Here is a 20,093-nt window from a genome sequence, read left to right as displayed (position 1 = left end):
ACTTTGAGGAAAAAAACATTATTTAGCAAATGTTTCATCCTCAGGAGCAGCAAATGTTTCATCCTCGGCATGCCTCAGCAGCCGCGTGTTCATCAGAAATGGCTACGCGTGTCAGTGCTGACACGCGTGTCATGGGTTCGCCATAACTGGCCCATGGACACAGACAATAGTGTGGTGAAGGCTTGGGGTGGGGTGGGAGCCTGGTGTAGGGGCAAGGAGGGGAAATAAGGGGGGACAGCTGTAATACCCTCAAAAATAAAGATAAAATTTAAAAAAACAAAACAAACAATGAAGGGGTTGAAACTTAAAAATAAAAAAAGTTCTGCTGCAAAAAAGTGTTTGATAACACCTACTTTAAATTATGTGGACCACACCCATTGTTAGTGTCCATCACAACCCCTGCTTCCTGGTCTTAAATTTGTGGGTAAGAGGAAAACCAAGATGGCGGCATAGGTTAAACACCTAACCTACAGCCTGGCACAACAATTTCAAAAATACAACTAAAAGTCAAAACGGACATCATCCAGAACCACAGGAAAGCTGGCTGACTGAAATGCCCACAACTAGAAGGAAAGAGAAAACCACAAGGAAAACCAGAGGAGCCATAAAAGCCTGAGGTATGGAGACACGTGCGGAGACATGAGCACGTGCGCGTGAGGGGAGGACAGAGCCGGAGAGGACGGGGCGGCTAACGGCCTGGCCTGCGTTCTCTAGCAGGAAGGAGATAAAAGCTCCAGATTGCGCTGAACCCCAGCTCCGACTGCACTGAACCCCAGTTCCGGGCGAAACCCTGGAAAGCCAGGCTCATGCTGGGGGAATCTGGGCTGTGGGGCGGAGGCACAGAGGAGCGGCGAAAGGCAGAGCTCCAGAGGTGCGCACATGAATGCGCGGAGAGGACAAACTGTTGCCTGTGCCGCTGAATTGCCCTAGCGGGAAGGAGACAAAAGCTCTGGACCGCGCTGAACCCCATTTCCGACTGCACTGAACCCCAGTTCCGGGCGAGACCCTGGGAAGCCAGGCTCATACTGGGGGAATCTGGGCTGTAAGGAGGAAATGCAGAGAAGCGGCGAAAGGCAGAGCACCGGAGGCGCGCATGGGAATGTGCGCAGAGGATGGTCTGTTGACTGTGCCGCTGGATTGCCCTGGTGGGAAGGAGACAAAAGCGCCAGACTGCACTGAGCCCCAGTTCCGACTACACTGAAACCCAGTTCCGGGCGAGAATCTGGGAATCCAGATTCATTGGGGGAGAGACTAGAATGTTTGGCAGTGGGCAAAACTCCAGGGCGCTTTTCTCTCAGAGGTGTTTGCAGGGAGTACAGAGGGACACTGAGACACAGGAACCTCATAGGGTGGGGCTGATGGGAAGCCAAGGCTGTAGGCTCCACCCTGAAACTCCACCCCATCCAAGCTGAGCACAGAGGCTTTTACAATTTTGCAAGTCTAGTTGAATAAGGCTGTCTCCTAGCATAGACACAGCTGATCCTCACAGCCAATTGGACTGGAGGTCAAATCCTCCCAGTGTACCAACAGCAATCAAGGCTTAACAACACCAAGACTTTGCACTCAGCCCACAGAGGGGGGTATCAAGAGCGACCACCTAGGGAGATTGGGGAAGCTGAGCTATAGGGAGGCAGCCAAAAGGTGAAGACACCAAAGCAGGTCACGAATAGAAGGGATGAAGGAAAGTAAACTAATGGACGACACAGTGTTCAGAACCACATTTATAAGGTTACTTAAGAATCTTCTGGAGGACCAATATGGCGGCATAGGGCAGATGCCTGATTGTTGCCTACCACAACAATTTTGAAACTACAACTGGAAAACAGAGCAGACACCATCCAGAACAATGGCTGGAGGAATTGCTGAGAAGGAATTGACCGATGGGAGTTGGGATTGGGAAGACGAGGCCCCGCTGGGTCCCAGATCCAGGTGCGCTTGCCCGGCGACTGGTCGCTGCTGCAGACCCGAGTGCCACCACAGCGACCTTGGACCAGCCCGCCGCCACGCACCGGGCACACTGGAGCTTTGCCGAGCCTGCTGCCCAGCGAGTTCCGTGGCAGCTGCCCCGGAGCTTTGAGAAAATGGCTGAAGGAATTGCTGAGAGGGAATTGACCGACAGGAATTGGGATCAAGAAGACGAAGCCCCACTGGGTCCTGGGTCCGGGTGAGGCTGGCTCCGGGTCCGGGTGAGGCCATGCCCCTGGGTCCGGGTGAGGCTACGTGCCCCTGGGTCTGGGTGAGACCACGCGCCCCTGGGTCTGGGTGTAGCTGGATCCCAGGTCCGGGTGAGGCTGTGCGTCCCTGGATCCGGGTGATGCTGGGTCCCGGGTCCAGGAGAAGCCACGCCCCCCCGGGTCCGGGCGAGGCTGCGTGCCCCTGGGTCTGGGTGAAGCTGGATCCTGGGTCCAGGTGAGGCCGTGAGTCCCTGGATCCTGGTGAGGCTGGGTCCTGGGTCCGGGTGAGGCCACATGCCCCCGGGTCCAGGCGAGGCCACGCGCCCCCGGGTCTGGGCAAGGCTGCGTGCCCCTGGGTCCTGGTGAAGCTGGATCCCGGGTCCAGGTGAGGCTGTACGCCCCTGGGTCCGGGAGAGGCTAGGTCCAGGGTCCGGGTGTGGCCACGCGCCCCTGGGTCCGGGTGAAGCTGGATCCCGGGTCCGGGTGAGGCCACGCGACCCTGGGTCTGGGAGAGGCCACGCGCCCCTGGGTCCGGGTGAAGCTGGATCCCGGGTCCGGGTGAGGCCGTGCGCCCCTGGGTCCGGGAGAGGCCATGCGCCCCGGGGTCCGGGTGAGGCTGGGTCCCGGGTCCAGGTGAGGCCTTGCGCCCCTGAGTCCAGGTGAGGCTGCGCCCCTGGGTCCGAGCGAGACCAAACCAGAGGGAGTCGGACCTGCATTACCACCATTTGTCCACCATCCAGAGCTGAAAAGTCAGTGCCGACATGTACACATATGAAACTGGTGGACATTGAAATTGTATCTCAAAAGAACTGTTGGTCCAGAAAGAAACTTACTACAGACTGATTCATTTGCCTGTCAGCATAACTATTATTGCTTGTCTCACATTCGGTTCTTATAAGTATATTTCTAGTAACACGTGATCTCACTCATCTAGGGGAAATGATGAACAACATAGACTGATGAACAAGAACAGACCCAGAAACAAGGAGGCATCGATCGGATTGTCGGGCCTCAGAGGGAGGGTAGGGGAGGGTGGGGGTAGGGGGGAGAGATCAACCAATGGACTTGTGTGCATGCATACGAGCCTAACCAATGGTTAAGGACAACAGGGGGGTTGGGGCATCCGTGTGGAGGGGTGGGGGATGGGAATTGGGGGATGAGGACAAATATGTGACACCTTAATCAATAAAGAAATTAAAAAAAATTTGTGGGTAAGAGAGACTTAAGCAAGTAATTTCCATAATTTACTAGTTGTTAAGAAATTTTGTAACTATGCACAGGGTCTTTTCTAACCAATTATGTAACAGCTTTTTCTAACCAACAAATGTGTTATCATAGTAGATTTTCACACTATTCTCAGTGAATAAACTTATCTGGATTTCACAGAACCACTAGTTCATGTTAATATATTAGAATTACAGAATTGTTTTAACACAGATCCAAGATTTGACTGAGCTAATAAGCAGAGAAATACATCATCAATAAAAATCACCATTTGTAGTATTTCTTTTTTTAAATATATATATATGTGTGTGTGTGTGTGTGTGTATCCTACATAATAAAAAGGCAATATGCAAATTGCATCACTCCGCTACGCCCACGATTGGGCCGGCTGGAGGCGCGGGGGGCGGGACTCAGGGTGGCCGATTGGCTGGCGGTAGGAGCAGGGGGCGGGGACTCGCAAGTCCCCGACTCCCGCTCCTCCCACCGGCCTTTAGGCCAACGCTGCGGAAGGACCCATGGGGCCAGCGGAAGACGCTGGTGGTGGCCGATTGCGTGGCTGCTGGCAGCAGTTTTCTGCCAGCACCAGTTTTCCTCTGGCCACCCGCCGATCGGAGCGCCTCCCGGATCGGAGTTCCTCTCGGGGTAGCCGATCGCGCTGGTGGGAGGCGCTCCGATCGGCGGGTGGGCAGAGGAAAACTGGTGCTGGCGGAAAACTGCTGCCGGCAGCCAGGTGAAAGTCTATTGCACGAAACTTCGTGCAACGGGTTTCTAGTATATATATATATATATATATATATATATAATCTAATAATAGACAAATATGCAAATTGACCGCACCTTCGCTACGCCCAAGCCACGCCCACCAGCCAAGCCACGCCCACCAACCAATCAGGGTGAATATGCAAATTACCAAAACAAAGATGGCGGCTGATTTGCATATCGCGACAGCATAGAAAGAAGCCAAGAGCTGCAGAAGGGAGCAAAGCTGCAGAGAAGCAAGCAAGCGGGGGGGGGGGGAGGAGAAGGGAGGAGCGGAGGCGGGGCCGTGGGAGAAGGAAGTTGAGCAGGCGGGGCCGGGGGAGAAGGGGCGGGGCCGGGGGAGAAGGGAGGAGCGGAGGCGGGGCCGGGGGAGAAGGAAGTTGAGCAGGCGGGGCCGGGGAAGAAGGGGCGGGGCCGTGGGAGAAGGGAGGAGCAGAGGCGGGGCCAGGGGAGAAGGGAGGAGTGGAGGCGGGGCCGGGGGAGAAGGGAAAAACAGGCGGGCTGGCAGAGAAGGCGGCCAGGGGAGAAGGGAGGAGCGGAGGCGGGGCCGGGGGAGAAGGGAGGAGTGGAGGCGGGGCCGGGGGAGAAGGGAAGAGCGGAGGCGGGGCCAGGGGAGAAGGAAGGAGAGCGGGCTGGCGGATAAGTTAGAAAAGCAGGGGGGCTGGCGGAGATCGCGGGGCGGGGGACAAGGAAGGAGAGCAGGCAGGGTGGGGTAGAGTGCAGCAGGAAACCCTATTGCAGGATTTTTCCTGCAACGGGAACGCTAGTATATATATATATAATTGATTTTTTACAGAGAGGAAGGTTGAGGGATAGAAAGTTAGAAACATCGATGAGAGAGCAACATCGATCAGCTGCTTCCTGCACACTCCCTACTGGGGATCTGCCTGCAACCAAGGTACATGCCCTTGACCGGAATCAAACCTGGGACCCTTGAGTCTCCAGGCTGACGCTCTATCCACTGAGCCAAACCAGTTAGGGCACCATTTGTAATATTTCAAAAATTCCTTGTTGGGAATAGCAGTAATGGTTAATTTTATACAACTTGACTGAGCTCAGATATTTGGTCAAATCTTATTCTGAGGTAATGGAGTTTTTGGATGAGATTAAATATTTGAATTGGTAAACAGATGGAAAAAGACATTCTGTCCTTACATTCTGAGTAAGAGGGAATTACTGCCTGACTGACAGCTGGACCATGGGTTTTTCTTGTCTTTGGATCAGAACTGAAACATCAGCTATTCAGGTCTCAAGCTTGTTGGCTTTCAGACTGGAACTTACACCTATCAGCTCCTGGGTTCTCAGGCTTTCTGAATCAAATTGGAATTAAACCATCAGCTGTCCTTGTTTTCAAACCTTCAGACTCAGACTGGAGCTATACCATTGGCTTTCCTTAGTCTCCAGTTGCCAACTGCTCTGGAGAATCTTGCTTAATACAATTCCATTTTCATAATTAAATTCTAGCTAAACTTCATCTAAGTAGGTAGGTGAATACAATAAGCTTTAAGTTTCCAAAGTAAAACACTGTCACTTCATTATCCACCTCACTTTTTCCTATATGGGTTTATTTATTTCCACAGGTCATGAGTATAAATCAAATAGAAATGTTAAAGATCAGACATTTAGCAGAATCTTTAGAGTTATTTGAGGAAAAAATATTCAGTAAATCATGTTTACTTACAGGAAAACTGCTTCAAAAGTTATTATACTATGTGTGTTTTCCCTACTTTTATGTTAAATTTTGGTTATCCACTTGCAAATTTTATTACAAAGTTAAATCATCCCATTTGTTCATTGATCCAATATATATTTATTGAGCACTTTCTATATTCCCAACGTTGTACTACATTGAGTATATACTGGTTAATTAAAAAAAGACATAATCTCTGCTTTCATGGACTAATTTACAGTTCGGTGGTGGTGAAAGGCAATAAGCAAGTAAACAAAGAATCTTTACTAACTGTGAAGAGAAGAGAGTAAATCAATATTTAAGAATTCTGGAGATATCTTCTGTTTATACTTATCCTTACTCTTCATATAAAAACATACTTAGCTCAAAGGCATTAACATATAAAAGAAAACAAAATATTTTCTAATCATCTTATTTCCAAAAGTAGTGCTGGTCCCTGAAAAAAATAAATTATTGGCTTTATTGACTTTTCTGTCACACACAAATTACCCAAAACTTTCTCTGGCAACATTTCTTTTTATTCACTTTAATTATGCATGGGAATATATTTTTGCCACCATGCTATCTTATCTGATGTCAACTCTACCTATCTTCTTTGACAACTATGCCAGCAGAAGGCAGATTACTCATAGATTATATAGTGAATAAACTGTAAAGAGAAAGGCAGACCTAAAGAAATCTACTCTAAAGGATAGCACAGATATTTGTGAAGTATTGTCTTGTCTGCACCATAGGGGATAATAAGATAAACCAGAAAGGGACATTGCTCTTAAATGACCCCTATTATCTAGCAGGGATGATTTTTTTAAAAAAAGCTATATGAACATAGTGTGCATAATACAAGAGGTACATATTCCAGATGAGATTTTCCTATCTGCTGTTTTAGATGTAGAAATTAGGTAAAGGTGAACGCATTGTTGCCCTTCCAACACCTTTTAACACACACACACACACACACACACACACACATATATATATATATATATATATATATATATATATATATATATATATATATATATATACACACACACACACACACACACTAGAGGCCTGGTGCACTGGTGGAGTCCCTGGCCTGCTCCCTCTCACAATCCAGGACCCCGTTGGAGGATGTTGGACTGCCAGTTTCAGCCTGTTCCTCCTTGTCTTTGCCTTCTTCCTAGCAACAAATTCTGTGGCCAACTTTGTTGGCTTCATTTAATTACTTTCCTACTACTCCTCCACTCATTTTGGCAACTGCTTCCATTATGCTATTTTAAATGTTCATAAAAATTAACAATGATTTTCAGGTCCCTAAATTCAATAGAAACTTTCTATTCTTATTTTACTCTAACTTCAGCATTATTGAGGATTATAAATCACTCCATCATTCTGGGATCATTTATTGATTGATCATTCATTCATTCATTCATCATAACAATGTGCTCTTCCAGTTTCCCTCCTATTGCCTCTCCAGGTATGACAACCCTGTCTGTTTTATAGGCTCATCTAATTTCTTTCCTTCTATTAACAGCTGTATTTTCAATTCTGAACCATCTTTTCTTTTATTCTATATGTTTTACTTGGTGAATCTCATTTATGCTTCCATTATCCACTGCATATAGATGAGTTACAAATTTGTATTTCTAGCACTGAGGACCTGGTTTCTATATCCAACTGCCAACTTGGTGTCTTCACTTTGACATATCAAAAGCACTTCACTGTTAACATGTGTAAAACTACACTCAGAATCTTCCACTCTCACCTTAAGCTGATTTCCATATAGTATCTCCTAGAAATCTCCAATTGGCTAAACCATAAAAACTGGAATCAATCTTCATACTTATTTTCTTCAGTGCCTGATATCTAAATTACACTTCCCAAATATAGCTTGAATTCATGCATTTCATTTCAGTCTCTACCATCACCACAATAGATGTCTAAAAGCTGTTTGTTAACTGGCTGAAGAAATGAATATTGAATGTGTTAATAATAAAAACAACAAGAAATGAAAATGCAGAGTTACTTTGGGGGAGATTAAGTAGTAGTATCCCAAATTGTTTAGTTTGTTTCACCGAGATACAGTGGAAAAAGGAAAACTGGAAAAGAAGGTTGGTATCAAATCATGTTGAAATTGGAGTGCTGTATTTCAGAATTTGAATTTTATTTGATAGGTACTAAGAGGACTTGAGTGCTTTTATAATTTTTTTTCAAAGGATGTATTGTACTTTAGAAAGATTACTAGAGAAACCTACAGAAACAGTTGTGTAACATGCATGGAAAGGAGAGAGAATATTAGATTGAAGTTTAGATACTATTGAAAAATTATAAGCAAAAGCTAGTGAGGGCCAGAACTAACGGCTGCAATGCAAATGGAAATGGAAAATAGATACAAGAGATACTACAGTGGTAGATTTTTTCTTTTTTTTAAATTTATCTTTATTGTTGCAAGTATTACAGATATCCTCTTTGTTTGTTTGTTTGTTTGTTTGTTTTCCCATTGACTCCTTTACCCCACACCCATCTCTTCCAGGCCACAAAATGCTCAGAATAGCCAAAGCAATCTTGAGGAAAAAACAACCTGGAAGTATTACACTTTTTGATTTCAAACTGTATGATACGTACATTATTAATCAAAGAAAGCAAGGATATGCATTTTGGAAAATACAGTCTCTTCATTAAATGTTGAGAAACTCCTAGAAGAAAACAGGCCATAAATTCTTTGACATCAGTCTTAGAAATATGTTTTTTTTTATCTTTTTCCTTAGGCAAAGGCAACAAATTTCCAAAGAAGCAAATGGGACTATATCAAACTAAAAATATTTTGCACAGTGATGGAAACGGTAAACAACAACAAAAAAAGAATTCATACAATTCAATATCAATGAAAAATTCTACTTAAAAATGGGCAGAGGACTTGAATAGACATTTTTCTAAACAAGACATGCAGATGGCCAACAGACACATGAAAAGATGTTGAACATCACTAATCATCAGATAAATGCAAATCAAAACCACTATGAGATATTGCCTCACATCTGTCAGAATGGCTATTATCAAAAAGATAACAAGTGTTGGTAAGGATGTGAATAAAAGGGAATCCTCATTCACTGCTGATGGAATTGTAACTTGGTGCAGCCACTATAGGAAAGAGTATGGAGGTGCCTGAAAAAATAAAAATTACATTATAATCCAACAATTCTACTTCTGAGTGTTTATCTGAAGAAATTATTGAAAACATTAATTTGAAAAGATATGTACACCACTATTTTCATTGCAGCGTTTATAATAATCAAGATATGGAAACAACTTAAATTTCCATAGAAGATGAATGGATGAAGCATGATATACACACACATCTTCTTTATGTAAAATGGAATGTTACTCAGCCATAAAAAATAATGAAATCTTGCCATCTGTGACAACATGGATGGATTTAGAAGTTATTTTGTCAGGTGAAATAAGTCAGACAAAAACAAATGTTGTATTATTTTACTTATATATGGAATCTAAAAAACACACACAAAATAAATAAATAAATAAAATGAAATAGAAACAGACTCATAGACACAGAAAAAAGATTATTAGTTGCTGGAGGGGAGGGGGTTGGGAGATGGGTAAAGGGAATTAATAGTTACAATTTCCAGTTAGAAAATAATTAAGTCATGAGATGTAATGTATAGCATTGGGAATATAGTTGATAATATTGTAACAACTTTGTATGGTGACAGAAAATAAATGTATGTAAATGCCAAATAATTATGTTGTAAAACTAAAATAAATATAATATTGTATTGCAACTGTACTTTAAAAAATAAAGCCTCATGAGATCTCTTGAACAAGGATTATTTCCCATCCCTAAACTAATAACCTGTAATACAAAACCCTAAGGGAAACCCTTCAAAGTTCTTCAGAGGCTTCCATTTCACAGACTCAGAATATCTATAAAGTAAAATGAAGTTTCCTTGTTAAAAATTTTTATAGATTTGTCATTAGATACATAAATTTAAATCAGTAATTTATTGATAATCCTTTCCTTCTTCAACCTTATTCAGACTTGATAGACACAATCTGTGAAATCTTTTATTATGAGTAAACACTAAAGTTCTTCTGGTGGGTCTGTGTGATTTATGTATGGCTATAATAATAAGTCATGTAAGACAATAAAGTCTATACTACTTAAAGAATGATTCATAAGCTGTCATACTATATGTGACATTTATCAAGAGAATATCACTATTTTGGCAGCATGTTTCTAAATGCATAAATGAACTTCAGATAACACTTATCAGAAATGAAAACTAATAGGCTAATGGTAGTTGAGGCTACCACTTTATAGTTGAGCACAAGGAATGAGAAAACCTCAACAAAAAGTGTATCATAACAGTGGGGACATTTTTAACAAAGCAGACAATTAGATTAGTATAAAAAATGATTAATTTACTAGTGTCTTGATTTCTGGAGTAAAAAACCAAAAATATGACACACACATATCTTCTATATATATAAAGAGCCAGGGTCATAACATCCAAAATGAATTAAGGCTCCACTGAACACCAGGCTGTGCGCTCAGCAGGTGAGCAGGATGAACTGCTGACCTCTGGGAGAGAGGCAGTGGCTGCTGATGAGGCCAGGAGAGAGAAGCAGGGTGATCAGAACTTGCTTTTCTCTCCATGCCTCACCAGCAGCCAAGTCTCTCTCTCTCTCCCAGAGGTCAGCAGTTCAGTCCACTCGCCAGCAGCCTGGGGCAGCTGCTGATCAGCCCCGCATCTCTGATCAGGCCCGGAGATAGGCCTGGAGATGCTGACTGGCATAGAAACCAACCAATCAGAACCAAATATGGGTGAATTGCAAGGAGCCAATAGGTGCCTAAGAGGTGGAGCTTTTGATACTGACTGGCATAGAAACCAACCAATCAGAACCTACTCTGGGTGAACTGTGAGGAGCCAATGGATGCCTAGGAGGTGGAGCTTTTGAAGCTGACTGGCATAGAAACCGACCAATCAGAACCAAATTGGCCGGCAAGGGAGGGCAGTTGGGGGCTAGATCAGGCCTGCAGGGGAGGGCAGTTAGGGGTGATTAGGCAGGCAGAGGCAGTTAGGGGCAATCAGGCTGGCAGAGGAGAGCAGTTGGGGGCAAGATCAGGCCAGCAGGGGAGGGCAGTTGGGGGCAACCAGGCCGGCAGGGGAGGGTAGTTGGGAGCAAGATCAGGCTGGCATGGGAGGGCAGTTAGGGGTAATCAGGCAGGCAGGCAGGGAAGTTAGGGGTGATCAGGCAGGCAGGCAGAGAGGTTAGGAGCAATTAGGCTGGCAGGCAGAGGCAGTTAAGGGTGATCAGGCAGGCAGGCAGGTGAGTGGTTAGGAGCTAGCAGTCCCAGATTGCGAGAGGGATGTCCTATTAGAGAGGGTGCAGGCTGGGCTGATGGAACCCCCCCCTCTGTGCATGAATTTCATGCACCGGGCCACTAGTCTATATATATAAAAAGCCAGTGTCCGTGATGACCAAAATGACCAGAGACCAGAAAACCATGGCCCCTCGCCCAGGCTGGCCCCACCCTCCAGGGAGCAGTTAATAGTGCCCCTGGCAACATGCAAGTTTGATGGGGGAAAGTCAAAGAAATAGGGAGGGAGGTCTTAAGGGTCTGCACGGTTGGGGTGGTTGGCCCGGGGTAGGTTTGGAGTGTGCTGGGGAAGGAAGAGGAAGATACAATTGGAAAATGGCTCAGCACAGTACCTTTCTCATTGTGAAACAGGACGTTGCCAGCAGTGGACGGAATGGGCTGTTGTTTCATGAGTGTGCTTGGGACCGACATGTTCATGGCAGTGGCAGTACTCACAAAACTTCACTGATTCCAATAATTCAAACGTCAAAGAACAGAAAAATCCTCTCCAACTAGAGGCCCTGGATGTTGCAATGCGATTGAAGGAAACACCACTTAAGGAGGAGCTAGAAAAACCGGAAGTAGGTGAACAGAGGATTGTGAGATTGTGGAGGATGCCTGGGCACCTAGGGCTAGAACATGAGCCTGTTACTGCACATGTACATAGCCCTATAGTCCTCAGTCTCGCAGTATTTAGACATGACTTATGGCAGGAAATTATTTGTTTGTTACCTTGGTTTGAAGCGGAAAACAAGAGCTGCGAGTACAACCAGCTCTACAAGGAGTACACACACACCTCCCAGGAACTGCAGATGAAGCGCAATGCAATCGAAGCCTTCAATGAAACCATCAAGATCTTTGAAGAGCAGGGCCAGACTCAAGAGAAGTGCAGCAAGGAGTATCTGGAGTGCTTCTGGCATGAGGGCAATGAAAAGGAGATGCAGAGGATCCTGCTGAACTCAGAACGGGTCAAGTCTTTCATTGCTGAGATCCACGAGAGCTGCACGAAGCTTGAGCAGGAGCTGCAGGCACAGGCCTTGGACAACCAAAACAAGGGCATGAATAGCCTGAAGCCAGACCTCATACAGCTGTACAAGATCCGTGAACAGTACCTGGTATGGCTCACCCAGAAAGGAGCCCGGCAGAAGAAAATCAACGAGTGGTTGGGAATCACAAATGATCCTGAAGACCAGTATGCACTAATGGAGGATGAGGATGACCTCCCCCACCATGAGGAAAGAACCTGCTACGTGGGCAAGATCAACCGCACACAGGCTGAGGAAATGCTGAACGGCAAGCGGGATGGTACCCGCTTCTGTGAGAGCAGCCAGCAGGGCTGCTATGCCTGCTCTGAGGTGGTGGACTGTGATGCCAAGCACTGTGTCATCTACCACACAGCCACTGGCTTGGGTTTTGCAGAGCCCTACAACTTGTACGGGTCTCTGAAGGAGCTGGTGCTGCATTACCAGCACACCTCCCTTGTACAACACGACGATGCACTTACCATCACACTGGCACATCCCGTGTGAGTCTGCTCCCATCCCCCCAACCTCCCCCCACAGCCCGCTGACTCATACAGAGCAGGACTCCATCTTTCTGTCTGTCTGTCTCTCTTCTTGGTGAATCTTTCTCTGCCTCAATCTCTCTCTTGTTTTCTCTGAGTCTCTCTCTTCCTATCACTCTTTCTATCTCTATCTCTGTCCTCTCTGTCTCTCTTAGTCTTTGTACCTATAAGTCTCTGTTAGAGGAGCAAACACCCTACCATGCCCCCTTTTCCCATGGGCACTGCCCTCCCCTGGCTCTGGTTGCCCCCACCAGTTCTTACAGTTCCCCCAAGCTCTCCCTGCCTGTACCTGCCATGTTTACAAAGGCCCCTGGGGTGCTCAGCCCCAGCCTGGTGCCCTGATTTTTAAGCCATAGACCTGGGGTCAGGGCAGGAAGAAGGCAGAAAAGAACTTCACTGGGCCACTTCCAAGAACCTCAGCTGTGACATTTGGGGCCAGGCGGTTCCACCCCACAGACCCAACTTCTCCTCCAAACCCTGAAGTGAAACCCGCACTGGTTACCCCCATATGGAGCTGCTGCCTAGAAGCCCTCCTCCCCGAAAAGCAAAATTATTGAAAATAACCTCAAGAGCTGGGCCCTATATGACCTCAGGCTTCCCAGGAACTGAGGCTGCTGCAGGTACTGCTGGGCCAGCCGAGATGCATCGCTGCCCACAGCACCTCCGCTTGACGCAGTTTCAAGACTTCTCCTTGATCATGTTGTGTTCTGATTTTGTTTCCTTGACTGTAAACCCATTTTCTCCTCTTTTGGGACAAGAACCCAGGTTTTCTATGCTGCCATGGACCCCCCTCCTGCCTTCCCAGCTAGGCTGGCAGGTGGGTTTTGTATGGTACGTTGATACTGATGTGGATATAAAACATTGAACTCAAAAAAAAAATAAAAAAGGAAAATGGGATAGTCATGAATAAGAAACTTTGGAGAAAGTGAAGGGCAGTTTGTCCAGACTGTTGAGAGCTAAGAATTAGAGTTTAATTAGGATAGAAATCCTGCTAATAGCACCTGATGCCTAAAATCTGAGCACTCTACTTTTAGGTTTTCCAATTCAAGTTTTTGGAGACTGCCTATTAAAACATTCCTGGTTGGAAAGTGTTTGCATAAAAACCCATAAGTATTAAGTATTTGCTGTGTTTACCATGCTTAGCTCTCTGTAAGGAATATGGAATAATGTTAAATGCCTCATGTTCTCAAGAAGCTTGACTTTTAAAATAAAAAATAAAGGAGAAATATACATATTAAAAATAAAAAAAGAAGAAGCTTGAGTTTTAGGGGTGATCAGGCAGGCAGGCAAGCGGTTAGGAGCCAGTGGTCCCGGATTGTGAGAGGGACATCCCCTGGATTGCAAGTATGCATGCCAGTCAGGTAGAGCCCCCCACCCCCGCCCCATACACAAATTGCGTGCACTGGGCCTCTAGTTATTAAATAATATGATCAAGTGTTAGTGTCTGGCTGGATTTGGAGGTGGGGAATGTATTACAAACTTAAGTGCCTTTCTCCAAGAACACATGTTCTTTCTTCAGTATAATGATATACTGTCTCATTTTTGTCCCTAAAATGTAAAATCCTCTATACTAGATGGAGATAGGCTTAAAACTAAATTTAATCTCATGAAAACAAGAAAGCTAAGATCTGACAATATTTAGGGGCTTTGTGTGGGGAAAGTGGCTGAGAAAAATGAACAGAGAATTCTATCTTTACTTAAATTTGGTGAACCCAAATCTTCTTGACTTTTGAGTCTCTAGTTATTGATTCTGTGAAAGTCCTCTTTATTTACTCTTAAAATGAATTCTGATTTGAGAATGTTTTAAGATCTTCATAACACACCTTGACTCTGTAGACATTTTTATACATTGCAAAAAGAGTTTTAGAAATCCCTACATTATTCACTGACCCCTCAGCAGGAATATCTTTGAACTTTTAGACCTAGTAGCCAGCATTTCTCCAAATATGGGGACAAGGGAAATATACAGTTAATTTTCCTGAGAATGTTCATTCTCTAGGGTTAGTGTGTAGCACCTTCCAGAACCCCATTTGTCATACTGGCAGCTAACAGATTTCTTTTGAGCTGGTAGGGGCACCTATAATAGATTTCACTAGCCATTCCCTTCTCTATTTTCCTGTAACTATATCAGAATTGAGCATTAACCAGACAGAAGTTTGCCATTAAGAGAAATAAGATGCAACATTGGGGTTCTCATACTTGTTCTCAGTGAGGCAATTGTCAGTGTCAGATATGGGGTACAGAGAGGTAAGGGCCTACAGTCACCTAAAAATCACTATGACAGATCAGGGAAGAAGAAAGATATTTTCTATCAGGGCTCAGGCTTTGGGAAAGATGAGGCAGTGAATACTGCAGAGAATAGCCCTGTGAGCCTACAATGAGGAGGAAAACGTTTCCTATTATCTCTCCCAAGAAGAGGAATTTAATTATAGACACATTTTGTAATGAAATCACACTTATTTGGGAGAAGAAAAAAAGAAATAGAAGAGAATCTATTTCTCATATCCTAGCTGAATTCTCTGACTGGGAAAAATCACATTAAATATAAAATCTATTTTGAAACAATATTAGGGATGTCAAACAGCCATAAGCAAAAACTACATAGTTAAAATAAAAACTGCAGGCACTTTTAAACATATAATAAGCTGAACTTTCTTCTTGTGATACAATGTCATTAAGAGAATTATGAATTCAAATCTCTCTCTCTCTCTCTCTCTCTCTCTCTCTCTCTCTCTCGATACTCAATCTTCACCTCTTGAGGAATTATATATTATATTGTAAAATAAAACTTCAGCAGCAGCCATACAGGTGAAAGGCTAGACAATTCACACTGACATTTCAAATTAAAAATAAATACAACTATCCCATCCCAAAGATAATTGGACATCTCATTTTTGGAGGTTTTACAGGGTGAGAGGGAGTGAATTGCTGCATATTCACTTTCAAGTCATTCTAAATATAACCTCAATAGTTCCAATATCAGAAAAAAATTAAAAAGTGACATATAGATGAATTTTCACTAGAGGCAATCAGGAAGGTGGCAACATTTACAATGATGCCAATGTCTAAGGCACAATATTCAAAATAAAGAAGCACCCTGGGCTCTTGATTGTGTAGGTGGACTCTGGGCTGACCCCTCTCACAGGAATACATCAAATGTACATCTATATTTAGAGCAAATCCTCTTGAGAGACACCTGTGAATCAATTGAACAGCCTCTGCACAAACAAGCAAGTGCTGCATAGAGAAAGTTGGGGAGTCATGACAGCTCTCCTGAAGCTGAGGGAACAATTCAGGACCAGAGGAATGGGTGAGTACCATAGATTACTTTTCTCTGAGCCGGGATAGTGGCTTGAGCTCCATTCATGTTCTCTGGCTAACCTGCAGGGCGTTGCAGCACCTTTCCAGCCACTTCTACTGGAGAAAGACCCAGCAGGAACAGGCTCCTTCACCTAGAGATTGCATAACAAAATAAAATAAAATGCCTGGGAATAAACTTAGCCAAGGAGGTAAAAGACCTCTACTCATGGGTAGCAACCAGTCTATGTGTCTCTCTCACATCTATGTTTCTTTCTCTCTCACTTTCTCTCTCTCTCTCTCCCTCCTTTACTCCCTTCCACTCTACCTGAAAAGAAATGGAAAAAATATATCCTCAGGTGAGGATTAAAATTTAAAAAAAAATGGTATGTTCACATTATATGGTAAAAAGCGTCCAATCACTCTATTGTACATCTGAAACTAATATAATCAATATAAAATTGTATACCAACTACACTTTAATAAATTAAAAACAAATCAACTGCCTGGCCAGCGTGGCTCAGTGGTTGAGCATAAACTTATGAACCAGGAGGTCACAGTTAGATTTCTGGTCAGGGCACATGCACCGGTTGCAGGGTTGCAGGCTCGATCCGGGGCGGGGGTGGGGTGGGGGCGTTTACAAGAGGTAGCCTATCAATGATTCTCTCTTATCATTGATGTTTCTGTCTCTCTATCCCTCTCCTTTCTTCTCTGAAATAAATAAAAATGTATTTAAAAAATAAAAGCAAATCAACAACAAAACACTAAACAGGAAAGACCTAACAGAACCATACAATCTTGGTGATTCCCTGACAACTGCTTCACTTTTGGAACAAAGAACAATCAAGGTAGAAATATAAAAATTTAATAGAAACAGGTAGCACTTTAAAAAAGCCCTAAATTTGACATAAAGCTAGGAACAAATAACCTTACAGTCTTCTGTGAGACTGGTCCTTTATACATCAGTGGAATAGCACAGATAGCCGGATTAAGGGGGTACCAAACCCCACCACTGCAACCTTGCTCATCTGGGCTATAAATGTAAGGCCCATCTATCTGTGTGAGGATGGGCTGGAAAAGCTCACCATTGGAGACTATAATTAATCATCAATCTTAGTATGAATATGTTTTATGTTATTCACTGCCAGTCAATTGCAAAACAGGAATAAATTTATAATCTCTAAACGTTCTTCCTAGATTACCATATTCAATTCCAAAACTGCCAATGATTTTCTAAATGTTGGTCTCAAGCTCTAACATTGCTCCCAAGATCCCAGTTTATATGTAAAATTGTATTTTATTTTTTTATTGACAATTCTATTTGGATCTTAAATGTAACATGTCCACCATCTACCCAGTTACTCAGGCTAAATAACTTAAGAAACATCCTTGATTCCTCCGTACTTCTAATCTTCATTCCTTGTAGTTCATCATAAAATGCTGTTGGCTCTTCTTCAAAATATATCTCAAATCCATCTACCGTATTTTTCCATGTATGAGATGCCTCCCACTTTTCCAACCCAAAATTAAGAAATCAATATTTTAAACATTTTGCTGGTTTTCCTCTTAAGGCTTTCTTCTTTTTTTGGCATCTTAAGGAGTTGTTCTTCCTGTTTTCGCCACTGTCTGATCATATACTCAGTGGGAGGAGGTCCAAATTGTCTCTCTGCAGCTCTATTTCCATGCTCTTTTGCATAGCTGATTACATTCAGTTTGAATTTTACAGAGTAAGACAATCACTTACTGGTGCTTATCTTTTTATTTTTTGACATCTTTATGGGCTCGGAATGCTCAGGTCCCTGTTGCATCTGTGTACTCTCCACCTCCAACTCCAATTATGGCATCAGCTAACGTCAGTAACAATAAGGCTTGTGATTGGAGGAAGCCTGTTTGACAAGGTATGGGCAGCTATGCACCGCGCTGCTCCTTCCTAAACTGACTTCCATGTATAAGACGCCCCTCAAATTTCAGTCTAACGATTTTAGAAAAAAATAGCCACTGTCATATTTAACCTCTATCATTGCAATAGCCTACTAATATATATCCCTGCTCCCACTGTTGCCCTTCTACAGTACATTTTCTACTCAACAGCCAGAATTATTTTTTTAAGTAAAATAGATTCTTTCACTACTATGTTTAAAAATCTTCCAATGCCAGCCCATTATGCCGAGAATAAACTCCAAAGTCTAAACGATGGCCAGCAATAACCTTGTTTGACCAACCCATACTCTCCTTAATTTTATTCTTTGAATATGCAAATATCATTTCCAGCTCAGGACTTATACAGTTGGTATTATCTCTACCTGTAGCATCTAGATTTTTGCAAGGATAGTTCCTGGTCTGTAAGATTGCAAGTGGCTCATAATCAGAGAGTCCTTTCCTGGCCACTAAATTTAAGTAGTCTCCTAGTCACTCTTTATCATATTCCCACTCTTGGTAGCATGTATTACTAACTTATTTTTTTATTTATTCATTGTTTTACTTGTTTTAATTCCTGCCCCAAGATGAGAAGATAAGTTTCATGAAAGCAAAGATCTTATTTGCCTCATTCACTACTTTAATCTCCAGAACCTAGAACACTGCCTTGCAAAATGTAGATACCTAATCATTGAGTGAGATATGATAACATATACCCTCTTTTACCTCCTAATTTAATATTATGCCCTTCAGATCATTCACTATCCTGCTAATACCTTACTTCATAGTATTTATCATTGGCTGGAAATATCACAGTCAATTATTTCTTTTTTGTTAAGTTGTTTATCTCCCACAACTAAAATGTACAGACCTTGAAAACATGGTTTTATTTATCATTGAAAATTCAGTACCTATACTTAGATCAGTGACTGACATATGGTAAGAATGCAGAAAATAGCTCTTGGTTAAATAAATGAATTTTGCTAGAAAAGTTGCAGAAACAAATGGTGTCCACTTTGGTTCACACTCTCCAAAGGCTGTATCCTTGCAATTAAGCCCTGGTAAGGTGTTTGGATAGTATAGCAATAATAACAATTATAATTATGGAGAGCATAATTATAGCAAACATTGTTATAAGTATTTTACGTAAATTAACTCAATGTCACAATAACCTTATCGGGGAGGTATTACTAATCAGCTCCATTCTAAAGTTTAGGAAAGTGAGGCAAAAATAAATAAATAAATAAATAAATAAATAAATAAATAAATAAAAAGGATAACCCTGGCTGGTATGGCTCAGTTGGTTGAGCATCTTCCCATGCACCAAGAGGTCACTTGTTCAATTCCCAGTCAGGGCACATGTCTGGGATGCAGGCTCAATCCCCAGTAGGGGATGTGAACGAGGCAGCAGGTTGATGTTTCTCTCATTGATGTTTCTCTCTCACCAATGTTTCTCTCTAAAAACCAATGAAACATATTTTTTAAAAAGATAGAATAAAATGTTCAAGGTGGTTTTGTTTTTGTTGTTATTATTGGAGTTATTACAATTAAGCTCTCTCCCCCATCTTATAAGTCCAGGATTTGAACCTAGACTGTTTTGAGAGCTCACCATCTTCAGTAACATACTGCAATGTTTTTAAGATGGGATTTTAAAGATGTAAGTGTTCTTTTTTTTAAAGTAATTAATTTTTGAAGTTTTAATTACATTTTATTTTCAGTATTATTATGTATTGGTTTCAGGTGTACAGCATAGTGATTATAAAATTATACACTTCACAAAGTATCCCCTCTGATATTTCCAGTACCCACTCAGCACCATACATAGTTACAGTACTATTATTGACTATATTCCCTATTCTGTACTTTATATCCCTACTAGAGGCCCGGTGCATGAAATTTGTGAATGGGAGAGGGGGTGTCCCTCAGCTCAGCCTGCACCCTCTCCAATCTGGGACCCCTCAGGGGATGTCCACCTGCTGGCAGTTGGACATCCCTCTCGCAACCCAGGACCACTGGCTCCTAACTGCTCGCCTGCCTGCCTGATCACCTCTAACCACCTGTGCCTGCTGGCCTGATGCACCTATCTGCTCCTCTGCTGGCCTGATT

At 43.2% G+C, this 20,093-nt stretch overlaps 2 protein-coding genes across 2 annotated transcripts in view; one reads left to right on the top strand and one right to left on the bottom strand.

The window, feature by feature from the left end:
- LOC307095417 (DDB1- and CUL4-associated factor 12-like protein 2) overlaps positions 1–11,641 on the bottom strand; it is a gene marked incomplete at both ends in the record, with an annotated part of 172,679 nt that extends 161,038 nt beyond the window's left edge. The window contains one exon of the mRNA XM_079764613.1: positions 11,563–11,641. Within this exon, the coding sequence (XP_079620739.1) occupies positions 11,563–11,641 (79 nt within the window). The remainder of the gene's footprint in view (positions 1–11,562) is intronic.
- A 101-nt stretch (positions 11,642–11,742) lies between these two features.
- LOC307095416 (phosphatidylinositol 3-kinase regulatory subunit beta-like) lies at positions 11,743–12,738 on the top strand (the record flags this gene model as incomplete). Its single annotated transcript, XM_079764612.1, has 1 exon — positions 11,743–12,738. One exon carries the CDS (start codon positions 11,743–11,745, stop codon positions 12,736–12,738), a length of 996 nt encoding a protein of 331 aa, XP_079620738.1.
- Positions 12,739–20,093: the final 7,355 nt, after the last annotated feature.

This window comes from Cnephaeus nilssonii, assembly GCF_951640355.1.
Source record: "Cnephaeus nilssonii genome assembly, chromosome: X".
Taxonomy (NCBI): Eukaryota; Metazoa; Chordata; class Mammalia; order Chiroptera; family Vespertilionidae; genus Cnephaeus; species Cnephaeus nilssonii.
The sequence above is the reverse complement of the archived record's forward strand: the minus strand, read 5'-3'. Positions and strand labels throughout refer to the sequence as shown.